This window comes from Lissotriton helveticus, chromosome 1_1 (genome assembly GCF_964261635.1).
Source record: "Lissotriton helveticus chromosome 1_1, aLisHel1.1, whole genome shotgun sequence".
Lineage (NCBI taxonomy): Eukaryota > Metazoa > Chordata > Amphibia > Caudata > Salamandridae > Lissotriton > Lissotriton helveticus.
The window spans coordinates 468,171,365-468,194,228 of record NC_136057.1 but is presented as its reverse complement, the minus strand read 5'-3'; the positions used below and the strand labels follow the sequence as shown (position 1 = coordinate 468,194,228).

The window sequence follows — 22,864 nt, the reverse complement described above, 5'->3', positions numbered from 1 at the left end:
TAAAAATAAAACCCTCTTTACGTGCACTATTTCCTGACTCTGTCTCGGTTGCTACTACTCCCCCTGACCCTGCCCCTTTACAGGATGGTTACAGCATTGCCCCATGGTGGAGACTGGACATCCTTGCTGGAGTGGGAACAGGCAGGGGTCTAGATACTCAGGGATTTATACGAGGGTGGTGAATTAATGACCTATCAGGCATTGCAGGAACGACACAACCTCCCTAGGGGGGATTCCTGGTACACGCCGCTCTGGTGCATGCACTTCAGAAACATTGGGAGGAGGGAGTGGTAGAGCCCAAAACAACAATGGCATGTCAGTATGTAGTGATGGCAGCAGGGACTTTTAAAGCAGTTACATGCCTCTATTCAATAATGTTTAACGAGGGATTAGCTCCACTAGATACATTACGACTGAAATGGGAGACAAGCATTGGAAAGCCCATACAGGAGACTGCATGGGGACATATTCTACGCGGGGCGTGGATAAGCACCAGGAACGCACGATTCCAGCTGGTGCACTTTTTTATACTACATAGAGCATATTTGACACCTGGTAAGATCAAGAAGTATTTTAATGTTGACAATGCTGTATGCTCTAGGTGCACAAGTTTAGGGGTGGAGCTAGAGCATATGCTGTGGGAGTGCCTGAACCTGGGGAGTTACTGGGGTCAAGTGGGAGGTCTAGTGAACTTAGTTACAGAGCGCCAGTTAGATATTGACATGGCCACTGCATATTACATTGGTTCCCTGATACTTGCAATACAAAGGTGACAAGTAAATTCGTAGATAAGGGGCTGGTGCTGGCAAAAAGAGAAATAACAATGCACTGGAAATCAAAGGAGGGTCCCAGCAGCAAGAGGTGAAGGGCCGAGCTGCTTAAATGGGCTAGCAGCGAGGGTGTTGTTTGGTTCCAACAAGCGTGGCGCTTGAATACCGGGAAAGCGCTGGATTCGGCGAGAGCATGGGAGGGACTGGTACAATTTCTGTCCGACCAATAGTCAGTGGAGGACCCAAAGTAGGGTAGTCCAGCCCAAGGAAGCCGATTAAACACCCATCATGGAGAATCCTGGCTTTCAGTCAGCCCGAGAAACATACTGTAAAATGTATGTAAATACATAGAACACACTGGGGAGGGAGGGGGAGGGATTTTCTTGATTTAGGGGTAGTTCATAAGTAGTGCTGTTTAGGTTCGTTTCCGGGCATGAGGTATATTATGATTTGTGTGCAGAATGATTTGTCCTTCTTATTGGGGGAAGCAGAGATAGGCTGTTCTAGGGCATGTAAGCTTGTACAGTTATTTGGGTCAATTGGTCAATTTGAGGGTCTTTGAATATGTAAATGCTGACTGCACAGTAATCTAACTGACCATCGTAATGTAAAACAATAAAAAATATGTTTTAAAAAAACCAAAATGACTGCAATGTGCTAGCAATTCAGCAAGCAATGTGAAAGTAATGCGTAAGGTAGAACGTTAGTGGTTTACGAACTAACCCAGAACCCCCCCACCCAGCCACCTACTAGCCCTAAGGTGACCCACCCCTGCCAAAATAACCTGCTCGGTGATCATAATGATCGCCGGGCCACTGGTTGCAGTCCAATAAGTGGGACTCAAAAGGTAAGAAACCAACTGTATGGATACACCAGAAGGGGGTGGCAGCCCAAAATCTAGCCGGCCTAATGCCGTAACAGTATGAAACATCCAATCAAACATCACAATTTCCCAATGAGACAGTGTAAATCACTTATGACAATGCGAGGTACCCTCATTCAGCACCAGTGTTCAAGAATAGTTTTGCACTCGCGTCAGAGCCACTATGTTGTGGGAAGCAATCGCACTTCCCACCGATTTCTGTGAGCTTCGTAACTTGTGCGTACGGCCAAATTCCTAAGCCTCTGTAGGGGTTTTGAATATTCTTGATCTGCTGCCCACGTCCACTTTCAGTCTCGCTGGGTACAGCATGCTGTATTTGAGACCAAGATTCCGCAACCTAGCCTTGACCCCCCAAGAATTTGCGTTGTGCCTCCTGCACCATTGGAGTGATGTCTGGGTAAAATGCCAGCTTGGACCCCTGCCATTCAATCGTACCGCGTTCTCGTGCCAGTCGGAGCGCAGTGTCCCGGTCCCTAAAATTCAGAAGGCGCGCAATGATGGGTCTGGGGGGAGGGGCCTGGATTATGCGGAGGACCCAAGGACCTGTGTGCCCGCTCAACAACAAAGCAAGGTGTAAATGCTTCACTTCCAAACAAATCTGTAAGCAGCTTCTCCACAAAGAGGTCCATTCGGCCAGTTGACGTGGTCTCTGGAACCCCCATTATGCGGATGTTGTTGCGACGTCCGCGTGCCTCTAAATCCTCGTTTTTAATAGCCACTTCTTTGAGTAGACGTTCCGCCCTCTCCAACCACTTCAGTGATTGTGCTGTCCCGTGCCTCTGTCACGTCCAGGCGTCTGTCGTGACCCTGCACTTTGGCGCCCAATGATGCGACTGTCTTGTCTAGGGAGTCAAAGCGGGAGTCCAATGCCTTAAAACCTGCTTTCATTTCTAGCAGCAAAGAGGCGACGGAGGCCTCTAAGGCCTTGGGAGGCGCCGCAGCAAAGCCCTTTTCAGCCATGATTGCGCTGTTTGATGCCATGCTGTCACCCACCGGTTCAAAAGACAAGGTACGCTGTTTGGGGTCCCTGCGTCCCATACCGGGAATGGAGAGCGGCGGAACGAAAAACGGGGAGGGGGCAAGGCAGCGATATGTTGCACACAGTCAATGGTAGGAACGTTTATTTGTGTAGGCTACAGGCCCCACAGTGCAAGGGATCAGGTCCCAGCTGAGGCAGAGCCTGGATATGGGCGCAGCCCCACAGGTTAGGGCAAGTGAAAATGGCGGCACTGCTTCCTGGTAATACGGAGGTTGCAGCTGCTGAAAGAGGGTGTTTCAGTGCAGACGGGGTGCAGATGATAAAGTCACTTTTGCAGATGGTAGGTTTACACACTGTAATAGGCCACTGTCATTCACCCCAGGCAGAGTTGCAGCAACCATGCAGTGCGGGAGGGTCCGCTAGTGCTTGGTGTCAGTGGCAGCCACGTTGCTCTTCCAGGCGCCCCCGGGAGTCCCCGCATGAAGATGAGGCCGCTGTCTAGCATCGGGCGACCGCTGAGAGCTCATCTGCAACCGCCTCCGCCACGGCGCCGCGGCGCCAGGACAGCGCCTGACCCCCAGTAGACGTAGCCGGAGGGCCCTATCCTCTCATGGACTAAGTATAATGAAGCGTCGGGGACAGAGCGGCCAGCCCAGCCGCCACAGCAGACTGGGAGAGCAAGGGGAGGGGGGAGAAGTGCAACAGCCGCGGGCCCGACTCACCGGTCCAGCAGAGTTGCGTTCCTGTGGAGAGCTCCAACAGTGTCTGGCGGATGTTGTACGCTGCGCCCGGAGACGCCAGTCTCACCAGGGCCGGCCCCACCTGCACCACCTCTGGCTCGATGGATCTCCACCACTGATGGAATTTAGCACCCAGCTTTCAGGTCGCCACATGTCCCATCGCCTCTGCCGTCTGGTGCGCAGGTTTTGGGGGCCGAAGGAGGGAGCTATTCGGGGGAAATTGTGCCTGAGGCCATCTAGTCTCCAGAGCTTCACTCGCTGGTGGCCATCTTTGCCGCCGGCTCGACCACACCCACTACTTACCCAAGTTAGTGGGACTTACTAGTAAGGTGGCATGATCAATGCCACCATCACTGACTAGAACAACCTGAGCTGGAGTTTTGACTAGGCCAGAACCCACCTCAGAACCCAAGGTTAACCCAACTAATCATTAGGTTGCTCTACTACCAATTGTGCTGATGAGAACTGAGGTCCAGTCACCTACGCCACCTAGTCATCTCATCTCATAAGAAACAAAGGACTGGAGGGTGTAGATTTTCCGTCACTGCCCGAGCATGGAACCACTACCCTTGGAGCTTAGGACTACCCCTAACTACACTAGAGTCAGACAACTTCTGAAGACATGGCTTTTCAAACAGGTTTACCAGTAATTGGGAATTAAGGCCGCATAAGCTACCCAGCGCCAAGAGACCTTCTGGTGAACATGCGCTTTAGAAATGGACAGTAATATAACATAACTGGTGCAAGGGGGCGCAGTTGCCTATGGGGCAGTGGCAGTAGGTTCCTTGCCCTGAGGACAAGCAACATCCCTTGTCCAATGGGTCTTTACTTTACATAAATAACACCAAGGTTTATTTTTGCCTTTCTTGGAGTTTTGGGACTCACCTCCAGATGCAGGTTTTTGGGGACCTTGAGAAGACTCATTTTTCTCTTTGCTGTTTCCCCAAACTTCACCTGGGTTATAGAAGAATCTTGCTTCTTCTGGTCACCTACACTTTCATGGTTGTTCTGCTTAACCCTGGTGCAGACCCATTTGTCTGCCTTCTTTCCCAATTCTTGGGAAGAAGTCAGATCACAGTCCACCTGGTGCAACAGTTGGTTCTAACAGTTATTAAGGATGTGCTCCTTCATTATGAAATTGTGCAATCCCTCATAGTCTTGTACCTTGCTTCCATCAAGCCAGCATTCCAGTGCCTTAGTAGCACTGTCCATGAAGTCTACCCAGTCCTGGGTGTGTGCCTTCTGGCTGTCTCTGAACTTAATCCTATATTGTTCAGTGGTTAAGCCAAACCTATCTATGAGTGCACTCTTCAGTACTGAATAATTTTCAGCATCCTCTAACAGTGAGGAGCTTATCTCTACCTTTGTTAGCAAAGGAGAACCACAGGATAGCTGCCCACTGCCTTTGAGGGACCTCTTGAACTTAACAGGCCCTCTCCAATGCAGAAATCCATTTCTTAATGACACCCCCCTCCTGGTAAGGAAGGATTAGCCTATTCAGGTTCCTTGTGTAAAAGGATGCTTCCCTGATTCTAGGTACGCTTGGGTGGCCACCATGGGAATCTAATCCCAGATTTTTTCTAGCTTTTTGGACTCCCAGGGCCTCCTTGTCAAGGGCAATTGATCTTGCCTGAGCTGGAGTCTTACTCTCTCTAGATTGATCAGGTGGGGTATTCCTTCTCCAGGGAGTCCCTATGGAATGTCCAGAAGCATTGGACTCAGCAGACGCAAATCTAGATCTCCTATGCCTGTTCTGGACCCTCCCAGGAGGAATAAAGGGGGACCTACTTCCAAGGACACCCTCTGTGCCATCTACACTATCCCCCGGATCAGAGTTCATCAAGGTGGAGCCCTCAGATTAATCTTGCTCATGCTCAGAATTAGGGCCACTGGGGGTTATCCCTCTTGCCCCACCTTCTGGAACACCCCCACCCACTTTGGCCTGACCTGTCAGGGTTCTGTTGATCATCTAGGATAAGCAGCTCTAAGAGATGCTTGGTGGTTGGATTACTACATGTCTTTAACTTACAGGAAGTACACAGGGTCCTTAGTTCCTGGAACTTAACACCACTATATCTAGAAGACTAGGTCCCATTGGGGTTAACTGTTAAAGACATGTCTAGGTATACTGCGGTGGTGCTCCAACCTACCCTAGTGGAAACTAAATGTTCATGACTTTCCCATTCTAGACTGTTCCCTCACCCTGACCCGCCAGATCAACGCCGTCGCCTTCACCTGCTTCAACTCCCTCCACAAGACCTTCAAGTGGACCCCCCCCCAGAATGCAGAAAGACCATCACCCACGCACTCATAAACAGCAGACTGGACTAAGGTAACGCTCTCTACGCCGGATCAACAATACCCTGTTACACAAGCTCCAAACAATCCAGAACACCGCAGCCAGACTCTTCCTCTGAACCCCATTACACGACCACATGACCCAGCACCTACGAGACCTCCACTGGCTCCCCATGGAGAAGAGAATAACCTTTAAGCTACTCACCCACACCTACAAATCCCTCCCCAACATTGGACCTAAATACCTCCACGGAAGAGTCTCCTTCCAAGTACCCAAAACGAACCTCCACTCCGCTGACCTCACCCTGGCGGAGACGCACACATCCGCAGAACCAGAGCAGGCGGAAGAGCCTTCTCCCACGTCGCAGCAAAGACCTGGAACGAGCTCCCTGACAAAATCAGAAGCTCTGTACAACTGCAGGAAGAGCATCAAGACCTGGCTCTTCGACTGGTCCGGAGCTGCACCCCTCCACCCCCAAGCACCTTGAGACCCTCACAGGTGAATAGAGCGCTTGATAAACCCCTGATTGATTGATTGATTGAACCTGTGAAACTCCTGACTATGGAGTCTTTTCTATGACACATTGATGACTACTACCACCGCAGGCCCTTGATCACAACACTCTAAGCTGTGGGGGCGGCCTGCACCTGTGTGAAGCAAGAATCCCACCCCACTCGCTCTTTCTACATAACATCAGGAACAGAAGATGTGTAAAAGTAGGACAGTCCTGTTCTTCTTTGGATCTCACCATCGCCAGGAAGCACCTTCCTGCCATGTCTGAGCTCCTCTGTTTTTCATTCCAGGTACTCCTTTGGTCTGACTTTGGTTTGTTTAATACGATGCTAAGGTATGTGCAAACGCTTGGGCTAGCAACACCAACAAACGTGGAAATCGTTAAATTATTTCATGGTATACCTGTCAACCTACAGTTTACAACATCTTACTGGGTTTTTAAGTAGCATAATGTAGTCACGTGTGCTTTGGTGTTAATAACCGAGTACGTTTCAATATGTTTGTCGTGAAGGAAATTAATTACCTAATGTGTTAAAGGACGTATTTCACAAGCCAGCAAAAAAACATGAAAGGACACACATTTCTGAAGATAAGAGTTTGTGTGTGATACTGCCACGACATTAGAAACATATATAAAAGTGCCAGCACAACAAAAGAAGTGGAAGAAAAGTGTTACCCATAAGTAGTCGACGTTTCACACGCTTGTCCACATCAGCTACTGACGTGGTATTGTACTCAGAACTCTCAATTGCAGCCTCATCCTTCTCTAAAACACAAGTAGGGGACAAACATGGAGCATTTGGTTAATCAAAAGCTCAACTTTCCACTGCCTAAGACAGTTTCTTGTCACTGTATAACCAAAGACAAGAAGTAAGTTATGAATCACCACAACACAGCTTTCAGGCGCCTCGCAAAAGTGAAACACCAATAGTTAAATCGAGAAGGTAAAGGGAAATGGAAGAAGGAAAAGTAAACGATTAAAGTAGTACTGGGCCACACGCAAAGATAAAATAACAAAATCGAACAAGGGTACGTGATTCGGGCAAACATTAATTTGAATTTGTGGCTTGGATGAACGAGATGGTAGAAAAGTCAGGAAAACACCACAATCATCAGACAAGAATTACATTTGAAAGAAATGTTAAAAGTTTCAGACAGACTCTCGGGCATAAAAACATACAGACCAAACACAATCTGGTGACGGAAGGACACAGGTAAATCAGCAACACAATCTGGAAACAAACTGCATGCAAATAAACAAACACAACAGACATATAATTAAGACTGAATCGGGCCGTGCTGGTTGCCTGCTTGTCTATGGAACATTTCTAGCTAAACATTCAATGTTATGATGATATAGTTATGATACAGCAGAGATATGACATAAAAGGTCAGGATAGGTCAGAACTATGCAGTTTAGTAGCGAGAGGTCAGCGCATGCTGGTTGGTTGGTTGGTTAAGCTCAACACAAAAAATGTCATATTGAATAAACATACACACGTTGTATTCTGCATGTTTATTTACCATGTAAGACATACGAATACACAAATTAAATAAAGAGGCGGCCTAGGATGGAGAAGATGACAAAATCATAAAATCATATACAGTTTGTATGTAAGAAAAAAGTGTATGGCGGTCAACAGTTTTATACAGAAAGAAAACGTGCAGAAAAAAAGAAGTAGAAATGCCAGTAGGAACTGTGCATGAAGGAAAGAGGAATGTTAAGTAAATGTGTTAGTCAAAGGCTAAAACTATGTTTCTGAAGTTGCAGATGTTTGCAATCTTGCAGTGATACTCAGAATAAACACCACAGAAGACAACAAACATTCAGATCATGGAAAAGAGAGTGGCAAGATTTATGTCAGGGATTAACATATAGGTGAGTCATAACAAAGAGTTTAACTAGTTCTAGATTGGATCAGGCTGCAATGGAGGGATTCTTTTGAGATTTATCTGCTAAGGTTTTTAGGTTCTGTAAATACCTTCTGATCATATGTAATCAGACAAGTCAGGCAATCAGGAACCCTCAACAGAAAGTATGGCAAAAGTAAACAAATAGTACACGTTTTCTATTAAAACACACCCAGTAAAACAACACACATAATATAATATCAGCAAAGAAAGTAATATGCAGTTGCATTATTGCAGAGAGTAACTGACTACATGATGCATTCATTTGAGAAAATGTTTAAATGCTATCGAAAACAAGAGAACTAGTGGACGGTGAACACTAGGAAAGATGAGTTTGATTTTAATAAAACAATAAAAGCGATTATATAAATGAAAACTCAACTTTCTATGCACAGCTGCAATGCTTTTAAGTCGCAGAAATACTACGATGTCTCCAAGGAAAAAACGCAGAATATAAAATTAATCGTGAACAAAATCGACAAAAACATCTTTACAAATATTTTTTATGTATTGTTATCTTTATCAAAATTGTGTCTTAATATATATGTATATTATATATATATCTATATCTATACTAATATAATAAAGAGAGAGCCCAAACCTTTGAGGCGGGTAATCTCAGGAACCACAGCACCAATCACAACACCCAATACAGCATTGGAAAGGACAGTTGCAGCAGATGGACATAGGCTATACAGCTCGCCACCATATACATTATAAGGGGGAAAGAACGTTATATATATACAGACACACACACATATATATATATATATATATATATGTATTAATATGTTAACAAGACATGTGTTGAGCTTTATTCCGGAAATTGTGGTAATCAAAGCATCTGTGGCACCAAGTTTGTATTGGTCTAAAGGGCAATATGGCAGTGCCAGATGGACCAGTCTGACCGGTCAGTATGTGTTCCAATTTTGTGGTTGTAAATGGGCCCATTTTTTGTCCTTGCGTGGGCCTCATTAAGGGTGCACTTACCAGAGAGGGCACCTGTCTGATTTTTAAGGTCCTACTACGGACTTACCAAGAGCTTACATGGGAATTAAATCTGCCCATTGATTACCATTAATTGGCTTTATTGTCACTCATTTGCTTGCCGCTGGTTCAAGGACATTTCCTGTAGCAGCTTGTTAATCTTGTGTTTGTCCCTCTTGGAGCATATCCTCTTTATCATCTCTCTGCCTGGCTGGTATTTACACTTTCCATTGCTGACTTTTAGGAAAATCTTTTTTTCTTTTAGCAAAGCACTCCATGTGACTTCATGTATTTTCAAGCTGTCTCCCTCATTTACTTCTCTCCTCCTCTGCTCCATATTGCTATTCCTCATCCCTGTGATTCTCTTCACCCAGCGTCCATGTTGTGTCTCTCCCAACCTGTGCTTCTTCTGTGCGCCTTCTGTCCATGTAGTTCTCCCTTACGTGAGCTTCTCTCCTTGCCACCTTGTTGTTGCCCCTCTTGAACTTCTCTACCCACCACCCGGGTTGCTGAGACTATTAGTATCCATCACAGACCATTTTACATTTAGTGTAATCTACAGCGGCACGGATGGCAAGGAGACAGTCTCTGGTAAATTCGTGCTTACTTTTGTCATCGGGCCTGGACATAGGAGTGAGGGGGTGCTGCAGCAATCGCAAAATAACCAGTCTGGAGTCCAGAAGATGTATGAGCAAAAAAGATGCCTTTAAATTTTATTTTATCTTGTCATATTTGCTGAGCTTTCAAATACAAGACAAATATCAGCTTGACTTGTAAAAAAAATCCTGCTTATTTTTTTTTAAACAAGGAGATTGGTGTTTACTTTCATTTTTCTGATTGCAAAGTGAGAGGATTTTGTAAAGGGAACAATCTGACAATATTACTGGGGAGAAGGTGTGGAAAAGAAAAGTTTGTATTGTGTCAGTTTTTTCTACCACACAGTAACTTTTAAATACCTGTAAATGAACTATACAAATATTTCAAATTATATCAGCAGTTAGGAAAGCACACACGAAGAACATGTTTTATAATTCCGAGGTATGACCAAAACAAAGATTTTTTCTTAGTCCTGTGCAAATGATAAATATTAGGTGTAACCATATTTCCAAACTTTGGGCCATATGTAGGTAAATCAAGAATACTGAATCCTTAACACCGAATTTTACCGATTCGGTATTAAGAATTCGGTAAACGCGATGTAGATAAAAAATCGGTAAACATTACCGATTCGTTAAAATTCGGTAATAAATACCGAATGTGAACGAATCGGTAAAAAAAAAAAAAAAAACGAAATCCAAATACCGATTCGGAGTTACAGAATACATTACCGATTCGGTAAATACCGATTCGGTAATTCAAAAATTCGTAATTCGTGGAATCAGCCAATCCTGTGCACCCAATTACCTCCCAAACAGGAAGTGGCCACACCCAGGCAGGTGCACAGGACCTGGAGCTCACTGTGAGGCAGGCAGGCAGGTGAGCTGTGGAGCCAGCAGCAACAGAGCCTCACAGCTACTAGCAAGAAATTTAAAAACAAGACATCAAGCATTGAAATGGCAAGCCAGGACAGGGAGAAGGAGGGAGGTGATAGGAAAAGAAAACTGAAGTTCAGTGACAAGGAGCTGGAGGTACTGATCCAGGATGTCAGCCAAGACTATCACAAGCTTTTTGGAGCCCAGTCCCACCAAGTGCCCGAGTTACAGAAGAGGCAAATCTGGAGTGGCATTCGGGACAAAATCAATGCCATAGGTGTGACCCAGCGCACCATAGAGGACATCAGGAAGAGGTGGTACGACCTCAGGAAGACAGCAAAACTAAGGATGGCAGAGAGACAGAGGCAGGCTGGCAAAACAGGTGGAGGAAAAACCGAGCCCCAGCACCAACAGCACTGGAACTGATGGTGGAGTCCACCATCCAGCCAGAGAGTGTGAGTGGCGTGGGAGACGCAGACAGCTCCGCCAGAGCAGCAAGAAAACAAGGTAAGAGGCATGCCCATCATGCTGTGCTACCCCCTCCCCAACCCCAATCCCCATAGTGGCATGTGAGCTCCCACTCCACGTCTTACTGATTACCTGCAATGCATTATGGGTGATGTAGTCAGAGTGAACTAATGTATAGGACAGTCAGGCTAGCAAACACAATAGCATGGTAAAGTAATTGGCTACGTCAGGACAATCACTGTGCTCTGTAGGCAAGATCTTTAATGTAATTCAATTGCAGACAGAGCAGTGAGTATATCTACATTTGTGTCATTACAGGCGAGTCATCTCGCAGTGCAGCAGAGGGCAGCAGAGCCAAGTCAGCCAGGCCAGAGGGGAGGCAAAATGAGGATGACAGCATGCCTGCAGGGACCCCAAGCTCGGCCCCATCACAGCCATCAAATCCTTCACCACAGCCATCACCACAGTGCCAGGGAAGTCCGCAATCCCCTCTCACCCAACCCCCACTGCGACGATCACCAACACCACCACCACCACCACCACAGTCAGGCAGGAGGCATGCCGTGGCCACCCTCCAGCCGATGGCGGAGTCATCAGAGGAGGGCACAGTGGGCGAACAAAGTCCAATACGTGAGAGATCCACCAGGGAGGGGGCTGGTACTCCATCCGAGGGCGCCCACATTTCATCCAGACGCCGCAGGGCAAGGCCGGACAGTCCAGAAGCATCCGAGCAGGGTGAAAGTGTGTTCGCTGGACTGGAAGGCAACATGCTGAAGGTCCAGCGCCTGCAATGGAGGGAGATGAAATCAATCCACAGGGAGGTGGCACACATGAACAAGCACATGCACAGGATGGAAAAGGGCATCAGTGCAATGGGAGAAAACATGTGTGCGGGAACGGAGAGAGTAGCGATTTCTGTGGACAACCTCTGCAGCCAACTGGAGCAGGACCGTCTTGGCAGGCGCAGGGAGAGGCTGAGGCTCCAGGCCTATGCCAAGTCAGTGAACCAGCTGGCCACTGCAACATCACTGATGTGTCGCAGGTCCATCGCCATGCAGGAGGAGATGGCGCATTGCAGCAGGAATGTGGCCAGGGGGATGGTGTCTATGACCTCAGCTTTAGAGCTCCTGCAAACTGCTAAGGCGGCCACAATAGAAGGGGGGGGACAGTGAGGAGGCTGCCAGCCGTGGTATCATTACGCCCTCACCCACCGAGTGCAGGAGGCGCAGTGAACGCCACGGGGCTGCACAGGAACAGTCCAACACACCAGACAGTGGTGACAGGGAACGTGCAGCGCGTGGACGCAGGAAGTAGAGACCTATGCCTGTTGCCATACATTCAGGGTGATGTAACCCAAGTCCGATAGGACATTGTTCACAACACTGGAGGTGTGCTTAATAAACACCTTAACATGTAACTGTTACTGGCTCTGTCTCGTTACTCACTCAGAAATAGTTTGACGTAATCTCTGCCCGTCTCTGTCTACCATCATGTTCAATTGCAACACCAGCTGCGCAGAGCTCTTGCTGAGGGCTGTCCTCGTCCTCATCCTCTGAGTCAGTTAGTTCCACTGCTGTTCCTTTTTTTGTGGCCATATTGTGTAGCATTGCACATGTAGCAATTATATTTCAACATTTGATGGGGCTGTACAGACGTGCACTCCACCACGTTGCGTGTGCTCCTATGTGCCACATTGTATCTCCTCTCCCTTGGGGTGGTTGGGTTGAGATATGGTGTGAGTAGATAAGGCCGGAGGGCATATGCGCTGTCACCTATGTACAGATGAAAGTGGCATTAATTTGTGTGACCAACAGCTCGAGGCAGGGTGTACATCAGGGTGTGTCACATTGACTTACCTAGTAGGTATCCGTCTCCAAATCCACCAGCAAGCAGACGTGTATGGATGCCACTGTTCCGGAAGATGTACGAGTCGTGGCTACTCCAGGGGAATTTGGCCACGATGTCAGTTATAATGTACTTGGCATTAAATATCACCTGCACATTGATGGAGTGGGTGGATTTGCGGTTTCTGTAGATGTATTCACTTGCAGATGGGTATATGGGTCCCATCGATGCAGCTAATTACGTGTGGGAACTGCGCAAGTTGGTAGAACTCCAGCTTGGTCCTCTGCAGCTCCGCCTGTGTACTGGGGAAGGTAATGTAATGTTCCATTCTGTCCATCATGGCATCCAGGAAGGTGTTGAGGAAACGGGATAGACAGCTCTGTGACACACCACCCACTGCGGCTCTCACACCCTGGAAACTTCCTGATGCAAGGAGGTGCAGGCAACAGAGTACCTGGACATGGGTGGGGATTGCGTGGGCCCTTGGTGTCTGATGCTCCAGATAGGGTTTTAGGTCCCGTATTAGGTCAAGGATGGTATCTGGGTGCAGTCTGTACCTCTCATGGATTTCTGGTTCAGTCAATTGGAACAATGTGATGCGCAGTCTGTACACCTGCTCTTCCCGTCTCCAGATCCTCACCCCTGCTGCTCTCAAGCGTAGCCGCCTTGCTATGAGGTAGAGGGCCGCCATTGTGTTCACACAGATGCATTTTGGGCCTGTTTTTATGCACTGCACCTGATTACCACCTGCTCTGGAAAAGTGGTAAGTACCGAATCGTTTTTACTGAATTTGGTCATATTCGGTAATACCGAGGTTTGCTACATCGCATGTTTGGGCTTTTTACCGAATCGTTATTTCCGATTCGGTAGTCATTGTTTCGATATTCTCCAATCTGTAAATAAGGAATCGGTAATTTTTTACAGATTCGTTATTATTGATTCAATTCGGTATTACCTACATCTCACATGGCCAAATACCGGTCGGTAACGCCGAAAACGACCCATTTTCGGTGTTACCGACCGGTATTTGGCCACCTACATATGGCCCTTTATGATTTGTACGCTATATGTTTAGTAAAACTGCATGTCAGGGAGAATTTTGTGGCATTTCATTGGAAAATGTGTTAATTGTAAATGACTTTGCACTACCACACCTTGCTTTAGTTGTATATTTGCCCCACCTACTACATAACACATGGGAAATGGGATTACTGGTTGAAGAGGGTGAAACCCTACTCAAGAAGCAACTAGAATTCCTGTCAGGGTGAAGTTATGAGAAACCCCCATTTAACCTGTGCTTAACCCCGTGGTAGATTGGCACAAAGCATGCAGGCTTCACTTCGAGGCAATGTGTAAAGTGCTCACTTCAAACAGAAATAAAGTGAAAACACAAATAAAAATCCCACACCAACTTAAAAAATAGAGTAAAATGTAATAAATTATTTGAGGCCAAAAATGACAAAAATCCAATTAGTAGAACCTGATATATGCAATTAAAATATTTTTTTATATTACAACAGTGCTTAGAAGCACAAAGTGCCAACTGTGGTCAACTGGTCTCACCAGAATGGGACATAGTCACATTTTTAAATTAAAACAGTGCTTAGAAGCACAAAGCGCCAACTGTGGTCAACTGGTCTCACCTGAATGGGACAAAGTTACAAGTTCAGGCTGACCGCAATGGAGCGTGGTCTGGATACAAGGATCAAGTTAGGCCCGCTGAACAAATTACCATAAATCCTGGTTTGCGGAGCGTTGCGGAATCTCGCTTCGAAGATGGGTCGTGCAGCAGCAGTACCAAGGAGCTAAGGGCTGTGATGCAAAGTTCTGCATCGTTGGTGAAGATGCCGTCAGCGAGGGGCTTGAGATGCTAAGTTCTGCATCAAGGATGCGTCACGCAGCGGGGGTTCCAAAGAAGCTTCAGGGCTGTAATGCAAGGTCCTGTACAGGGAGGCATCTTGCTGCGGCGATCCCAAAGCAGAGCTGCGAGGAGAAGCATTACGTTGTATCAGATCTGCCAACAGCAGGGTTGGCAGAGCACCTTTATGCCTACTTCCAAGGTTTCAGGACTAGAGTGACACCACTTGGAGAGCAAGACTCACAGCAAGTAGAGTCCAGGTGCTCATTTCAAGATGGTTAGAGCCTTTTCTGTCCCTGAGGCTCTGATCAGGAGGCCAGCCAACTAGCCCTTGGAGTCACTCTGGTGGTCCTGGGATCAAGATGCACATTCAGTCCCTTTCACTCAGGCAGCAATGCAGCGCAGGAGCAGTCCTTCTTGCAGAGCACCACAGTAGTCTTTCTAAGTCTTCCAGAAATCGAGAGGTGAACTGAAGAGTTTCTGAGGATCCATTATTTATACTGGGTGCTCACTTTGAAGTAGAAGGTGTTTCTGGAGGTTTCCAATTCTAGAGGTACTTGGAATTGTCTACCTCCCTGCCCTGCCTTGCCTGGGGACACAAAAGACTATCGTCAAAACCCTTTGCGAGCATGCTGGGCAGGGCCTTTGTGATGTACAAGTGTGGTATGTGACCGCTCCTCCCATACATCAAGTTAGAGATGGCCTATCCTGCTATCACCTATTGTCCCTTCGTCTCACTGTCTGGGAGAAAAGCACAAAAAGCAACTGCCAGCTACATCTAGTCATGTGACCCAGGAACAGGCTGCAGGTACCAAAGGGTTAAGACAATAAAATGATAACTTTCTAAAAGGGCATTTCCAGAAACGTGACTTCAAATCAGACTTTACCATTAAAAAGTGTTTTAAATTACAACCTTTCAGACATCAAACTAGACATTCCTACGTGCTCCCAAATTAAAGTTTTACTTGCTCCCAAATTAAAATTATCACTTATTAAATGTAATAAGGTAAACCATTGTTATCTAATGGGAGAGGTAAGCATTGCAGTAGTGAAATACTTATTTAAGAGTATCTCACCACCAAGACATGCAAAAGTGAAAAGTACATATTCAACTTTTCAGATACATTGTACCCTGCCCTGTGGCCTGCTTGGGGACTACCGTAGGGGTGTCTTATATGTGTTAAAAAGGAAGGTTTAGGGTTGGCAAAAAAATATATTTTTCCAGGTCGAAGTGGCAGTTTAAAATTGCACACATAGGCTGCAATGGTAGGCCTGAGACATTTTCAAGGGGCTGCTTAAGTGGGTGACACAGTGAGTGCTGCCGGCCTATTAGTAGCCCAAATTAAATTTTCCAATTGGGTGTAAGCCAATTTTACCATGTTTAAAAGAGAGAGCATAAGCACAATAGAACAAGTGACTTACCTTCAGTAATGCTATATCTGTGAGACATATATTAGTTATGGATACCTTACCTTAGAATTACCCCCAGGCATCAGACTGGTTCTGGAGACATTTTTCGCAGCAGTACCATTGCGCGACAGTAGGTGGCGTCGGTCGACTCCGCGTTCGTCATCAGCATTCTGATTGCCTGGATGACGTCGCGGTACCTACTTAGATGCCGCCCCTGCACGCTGACGTCAGTTCTTTAAACGACATTCCACGGCAGAAGCGCAGAGCCATGCAAGACACTGACCACTTGTGCACAACACTAGGGCCCTGAAAGGAAGTCCCTAACTCTAGAAGTCAGTTCGCAGAACGGGGAGGGTGGGTGGGGTGGTAAGGAATCTATAACTATTATATGTCTCTTACAGATATATTGTTACCGAAGGTAAGTAACTTGTTCATCTGAAAGAGACTATTAGTTATAGATTCCTTACCTTAGAATAGATACCCTAACAATACAAACTCCGGAGGTGGGTCTGTGGACTAAGTTCACCCAGAAAATCCTTGAGAGCAGAACGACCAAAGAAGCCGTCTCTCCGGACTTGACTATACAGGTAGTTATGCTTAGTGAATGGGTGCAGTGATGCCCACGTGGCTGCCTGACAGATGTCACCGAGGGGGACTCCACGTCCCAAAGCAGTAGTTGCTGCCTTACCCTGGTGGAATGGGCGCCCAGTCCTACCGGAGGTTCCTTTTTTGCCAAGGAGTAGCAGATCTTAATGCAAAGAATGACCCATTGAGAGATGGTCTTCTTTTGCACAGCCCGACCTTTCTTGACGCCTCCATAGCCAAAAAAGAGTTGATCATCCACCTGGAATTGTTTTGTGCGATCCAAATAAAATGATAATGCACAATTTGGATCCAGACAGTGGAGTCTCTCCTCCTCCTTGGAGGGGTGCGAGCAGGATGAAGGTGGGCAAAGTGATATGGAAAGAGTTTACCACTTTGGGAAGAAAAGAAGGTCTATTTCGGAGGACAAACTTGTCTCGATGAACAGCCAGGACAGGAGTATAGAAGAAAGAGCCTGAAGCTCACTCACCCTGCGAGCAGAGTTGATGACAACCAGAAAAGCTGTCTTTAAGGTCAAGAGTCTGAGAGGAAAATTATGTAGTTGCTCGAAAGGAGCACACATAAGATAAGTTAAGACCAGATTCAAGTTCCACTGGGGCATTACGAAAGGAAAAGGATGAAAGAGGTGAGTAATGCCCTTAAGAAATCTATTTACTATAAGGGACTTGACAAGAAAAGGCTGATCAGGAAGGCAAAGAAAGGCCAAAATGGGCAAAAGATCGCCTTAAAGGGTGCCCAGAGCAGAGCCGTGCTCGGCCAAAGAAAGAAGGAAGAGGAGAACCTCAGAAAGAGTGGCAGAAAGGGGATCCACAGCCTTTGCTGTGCACCATGCCACAAATTTGTTCCAGCTACAGGCGTATACTATTTTAGTGGAGGGACGCCTGGCTGCCAATATTACATTACAGACTTCGGGAGGAAGGTGGAAAGCTGTCAACTGTCGCCGTTCAATTTCCATGCAAGGAGGTGGAGGCTGGATAGATTGGGGTGGAGGACCGTCCCTTGTTGCTGCGACAGAAGATCCTCCCGAAGAGGCAGTCTGATCGGAGGATCGATGGCCATGTTCAAGAGCTGGGATAACAGACTCTGCGTGCCCAATCTGGAGCCACAAGAATGATTTGTGCCTGGTCGCACTTGATTGTCTTCAGCACTCTGGGCAGAAGTGATATAGGCGGAAGAGCATATTGAAGACCGCAATTCCACTTGCGATGAAAAGCGTAACCGAGCGAGTGCCGCCTTGGAAAATCCAACGTGCAGAACTACTGACATTGCATGTTTTCTTCAGTGGGGAACAGATCTAACCAAGGCTCTCCCTACTGCTGAAACAGACCTTGCACCACCTCTGAATAAAGACACCATTTGTGATCCATTATGCACCGGCAGCTGAGTTAATCCGCCCTGGCGTTCAGGGAACCTGCCAGGTGTTGAACCACCAGGAACATGCCCTGATGTTCCAGCCATGTCCAGAGATGAAGAGCCTCTGACATAGGGTCCGTGACCCAACCCCGCCCTGTTTGTTGCAGTACCACATGGCGATGGTGTTGTCCGTGAACACCTGCACTATTCTTCCTTTGAAAGAAGGAAGGGATGCTCTCAGTGCAAGACGAATCGCCTGCAGCTCCAGGAGGTTGATGTGGAGCCCACACTCAGCTGGAGACCAGAGGCCTCTGATCTCCGCCTCTCCCATGTGGCCGCCCCATCCCAGAAGTGAGGCCTCTGTCACCACTGTGAAGTCTGGTTAGGGAAGGGAGAGGGATCTGTCATTCACCCAATCCTGGTTCGTTAGCCACCACTGCAATTGGCATGCAGTGCCCTCCGAGATCTGGAAGACATCGGAAAGATTCCCCTGATGCTTTACCCACTGGAACTTCAGGTCCCATGGCAGAGCCCACATATGCCACCTGGCATGGTCCACCAGCAGGATGCAGGAAGCCATGAGGCCAAGCAGCCTCAAGGTCAATCTCACCGAAACCCGGGATGGAGGTTGAAACATTGGTATCATAGCCCAGATTTCCCAGATTCGCTGCTAGGGAGGATAAGCCAGAAACTGCACTGTATCCAAAACTGCTTGAATGAAAAGGAGCTTCTGAGAGGGAATCAGGTGAGACTGCGGCACGTTGATAAGGAACCCCAGCGAATGCAGCAGGTCTGCCGTAGTCTGGAGATGGGAGACGACAGCCTGGGGCGAGCCCGCCTTCAACAGCCAGTTATCAAGATAGGGGAAGACGGGAACCCCTGATCTGTGCAGATGAGCTGCAACCACCACCATCATTTTCATGAACACCTGAGGGGCGCTGGTAAGGCCAAAAGGGAGCACTGTAAACTGAAAATACTTGTGGCCTACCGTGAACCATAGGTAACGCCTGTGGGCTGGCAGGACAGGAATGGGGAAGTCCAACTCTACCATCCAGTCTCCATGGTCGAGGGCAGACAGGACCTGAGCTAATGTCAACATTTTGAACTTCTCTTTCCGGAGAAAGCGGTTGATGTCCCTGAGATCCTAGATAGGACGCAGGCATTTGTCCTTCTTGGGCATCAGGAAGTAGTGGGAGTAAGAACCACAACCTACTTCTGGGACAGGAACTCGCTCGATAGATCCCTTGGCAAAGAAGCCTGTAACTTCCTGACGGAGAAGGGCCTAGTGATCCTCTGACATGCAATGGAATGTGGGTGACATTGAGGGTGGGGTAGGCTCAAAGGTGAGGGAGTAGTCCCTTCGGACTATCTGCAAAACCCACCTGCCTGACGTGATGTTGTGCCAGTGGGGGAGGTGATGGCGGATCCTACCACTGGCAACTAGTGGCCCTGAAAGGGCAGACTAGGAAGGTTTGCAGGCTGCTGCAGAGGAGGCACTGGTGGACTGGCCCGCCCTCTGGCCCCCAGACCCATAGCGTTGGGTCCTATGTCCCCGGCCGCGCAGAGGCTGGCGAGCTTGCGCTGGCCTCTGGCCCTGGGTGATACGTGGTGGGGCACCCCTTCCGTAGCCATGAAAGGGGCGAAAGGCAGACTGCACAGGATGGGAGGTGGCAGTGAGACCCAAGGATCTGGCCTTAGCTCTAGAGTAATTGAAGAGCTGGAGCGCACTGTCAGTCTTGTCGCCAATCAGGCAATGGCCATCAAAGGGCATGCCCAAAAGAGTCGATTGGACATCCGCAGAAAAGTCAGTGGATCTCAGCCAGGTATAGTGCCGTAGGGCTACTGATGTAGAAATTGCTCTAACTAGCGAGTCAGCAGTGTCCAGTCCACAGCGGATGGCGAGCTTTGCTGCGTCTGTCCCCTCTACGACCGCCCGGGAGAGTGTGACCTGGGCCTCCTCCGGACACTGTGGCAGCACCTGCGCAACCGTATTCCACACAGAGTGGGTGTAACGGCCCAAGAGACATGCAGTGTTCACCGACCGCAGTCCTAAGCTGGTGGAATAAAACATCTTCTTCCCAAGATGGTCCAGCTTCTTGGATACCCTATCTGGGGGAACAGTAGGGAACGCACCTTTAGACGTTGAGGCTTGGACCACCAAGCTCTCGAGGTAGGGTGTTGGGAGAGGAAAAATGGGTCACCGTGGCCGGGGGGTGGCATCTGGCAATCATACTACACACAGGAGCCCCTGTGCTGGGCTTAGACCAAGTGCCCAGGAGGATGTCTTTGAGGGCGTCATTGAATGGCAGCAGGAGCTCCAAAGAGGCCGCTGCCGGCTGAAGCACCTCAGTCAGGAGATTAGTCCTGACTGCCAAAGTAGGAAGCTCAAGGCCCAAGGTCTCAGCAACCCTACGCAACACCACAACGGTGGAGGCTCCCTCCTCCTTGGCCATGGTAGGGGGAGAAAGCATGCCAAGGTCTGGGGAGGTATCCAGACCACTGGACTCACCCAACTTCTCTCTCCAGTCTGGCTCATCAAGCTGGTCAGGCAAAGGGTGAACTGTGCTGGGAGGTGAAGCAGTGTGCTTCCATCCCCCTTCTTTAGAAAGAGAGACATTAGCTTGTGTTTGAGCACTTGAATATTTTTGTAAATTCTTGTGGGGTAGACAATGTATTGTACTATCTGGTCACAAGCCTTTGACAAAGTTTTTAACCACTGATGGCTTATCCACAGCTGCTGCACGTATTGCTTGGCTGTCCATGCGATTGCAAGATTTTCTGTAGAGGTACAGTACGTGCCTGGAAGGATAAATGTAATAGCAGATTTCTTGAGCAGGTTGTGACTACCTATTTTTCAGGTGGATGACAGTTGTTGACGGGATGCGTGTGTTGCAGGAATTTTTACAACTATTGAAACCGAGCATTTTTCAGAAGGAGGAGTGGATGAAGGGGTATCTGGAGGATGATTTGTGTAAATCGATCAAGGTGAAAATTGTGAAAGGTTGGGGAGATTATTTGAAGACCAAGGTCCTGGGTGAAATAAAGGAGTTTGGGGAAATCAGAGATGAGTTGAGGATATGTTTTGGTGAAAGGTGACAAAGTTATACCACCATATAAAATAAGAAACAGACAATGGTGTCCAGTTCAGGTTGGAGGAAATGAAAACATTTATGGAATTTGTTGGTGTTACGCAGAAATTTACAGCACTCTTCATCCTAGGGGTAAAGGTGTCATGAAGAGAGTGAACAGAAGTATTAAGGGTATATTGCAGCTAGCCAGTCAGGGAAAGAGAAATTGGATGAACAAGTTAAGAAAAATGGTGTGGACACATAGGAGGTCATTACAGGACTGCAGTACAAGTAGTCAGCAGTCCCACCCTTCAGATTAGGATGCGACCACTGTGTAGGCAATCGGAAACATCCCTTTTTCCACTGCAGCTCCTGCTGCAGCCCGGACAAGTGATGCAGCACAAGCCGCAATAGAAAAAGGAATGCTTTTAAACATAGATGCACAGTGTGCCATGCACCATGTGGTTCCTGGTACATGGTGGATGAATGTTTCTGATGTGCGCCCAAGGCCATATCACAGAGACCTACAGGGAGGGGGGCCCTGCTAGGGGCTGCAAAGTCTATTTCTGACAGCCTTTCCATGGTGCTCAGACCACCATGAAAAGCTGTTGGAAACTGACTTCCTAATCCCTACGGCAGTCTCTCTGCACGCACCACCTCCACTGTATAGAATTTGGCTCTGACCACCACCCCAACGGCCTCCTTGAGCCTGTCCAAGGCAGCAGTCTTTCCCCCGACCCAAATGCACAGACTGCCGGTATCATAATCCAGTAGTCGGACCAATACACTTGATGTCGGGTGGACCACCACTAACGGCCTGCCGGTGTTGGTCTGCCCGACATCGTAATTGGGCTCATAGATTGACTATTGATGAGTCAGTAAGAGAAAGTTATCTTGGGATAATGAGGGGGCATGCACCACATTCCAAAGCAATTCCATGTTGAATTAGAGAGGAAACAATGTATCATGGGATGCAGAAGAGGTTACAAAATTTATATGAGCATCCCAAGAAAAAAGAATGTATTTCAATACCAGACATGGTGTGCGCAAAGTTGAATTGGTGATGAGTCAAAGGGTACGTGTTAAAGCCACCAAGATTTTGACTGAGTGAAAAAGTATGTTCAGTAATTGTAAGGCAATTGTAAGAGTAATGAACAATATGGTGGAACTGGATGTTGATACTATCTGCCACATATGTCGGTTGGCGATGATCAGGAGTAATGGGGACAGTATGAATGACAGTGACCAAAGTGAGAGAGATTGAACTGGCAAATATTGGTGGATAAATGCTGTGCCTGAAAAGAGTAATGAGAAAGATGAGGATATATAGGAAGAAAGGGACAATGGTGTGAGAAAGGAGAAGGGGCAGAGTGTGTTGAATGAGTGCAGGGGTGTCAGTTGTCTGTAAGATAGCGTTGTGGATGATAACAATCAGAGTATTGGCTCAGAGAGTTGTAAGACAAGTGCTAGAGGATTAGGTTTGCAGTATATAGTGGTGTAGCAACCTTTCCTATTTGATTAAGTTTTTGTGTAGAAGTTTATTTATTTGGAACCTCATTGTATTTAAAATGTGGGGATATATTTTATGTTTTTTATTTTTAATATTTTATTAACAAAGAGAAGGGATGTGTAGTAATTCTATTGTCTTGAGTGGAATGCTGTGTATAGAATATAGAGTGTATGCTGTACTTCACCTGTATGTGAA

At 47.4% G+C, this 22,864-nt stretch overlaps 1 protein-coding gene across 4 annotated transcripts in view; it reads right to left on the bottom strand.

Moving 5' to 3' along the window:
* The window catches only part of SCUBE1 (signal peptide, CUB domain and EGF like domain containing 1), a 2,199,864-nt gene that overhangs the window by 1,294,812 nt on the left and 882,188 nt on the right, over window positions 1-22,864 (bottom strand). The window contains exon 7 of one of the 4 annotated variants that reach the window (XM_078673871.1): window positions 6,861-6,950. The exons of the other annotated variants lie outside the window; for them this stretch is intronic. Coding sequence (XP_078529997.1) covers window positions 6,861-6,950 — 90 coding nt within the window. The remainder of the gene's footprint in view (window positions 1-6,860; window positions 6,951-22,864) is intronic. 4 annotated transcript variants of the gene reach the window in all.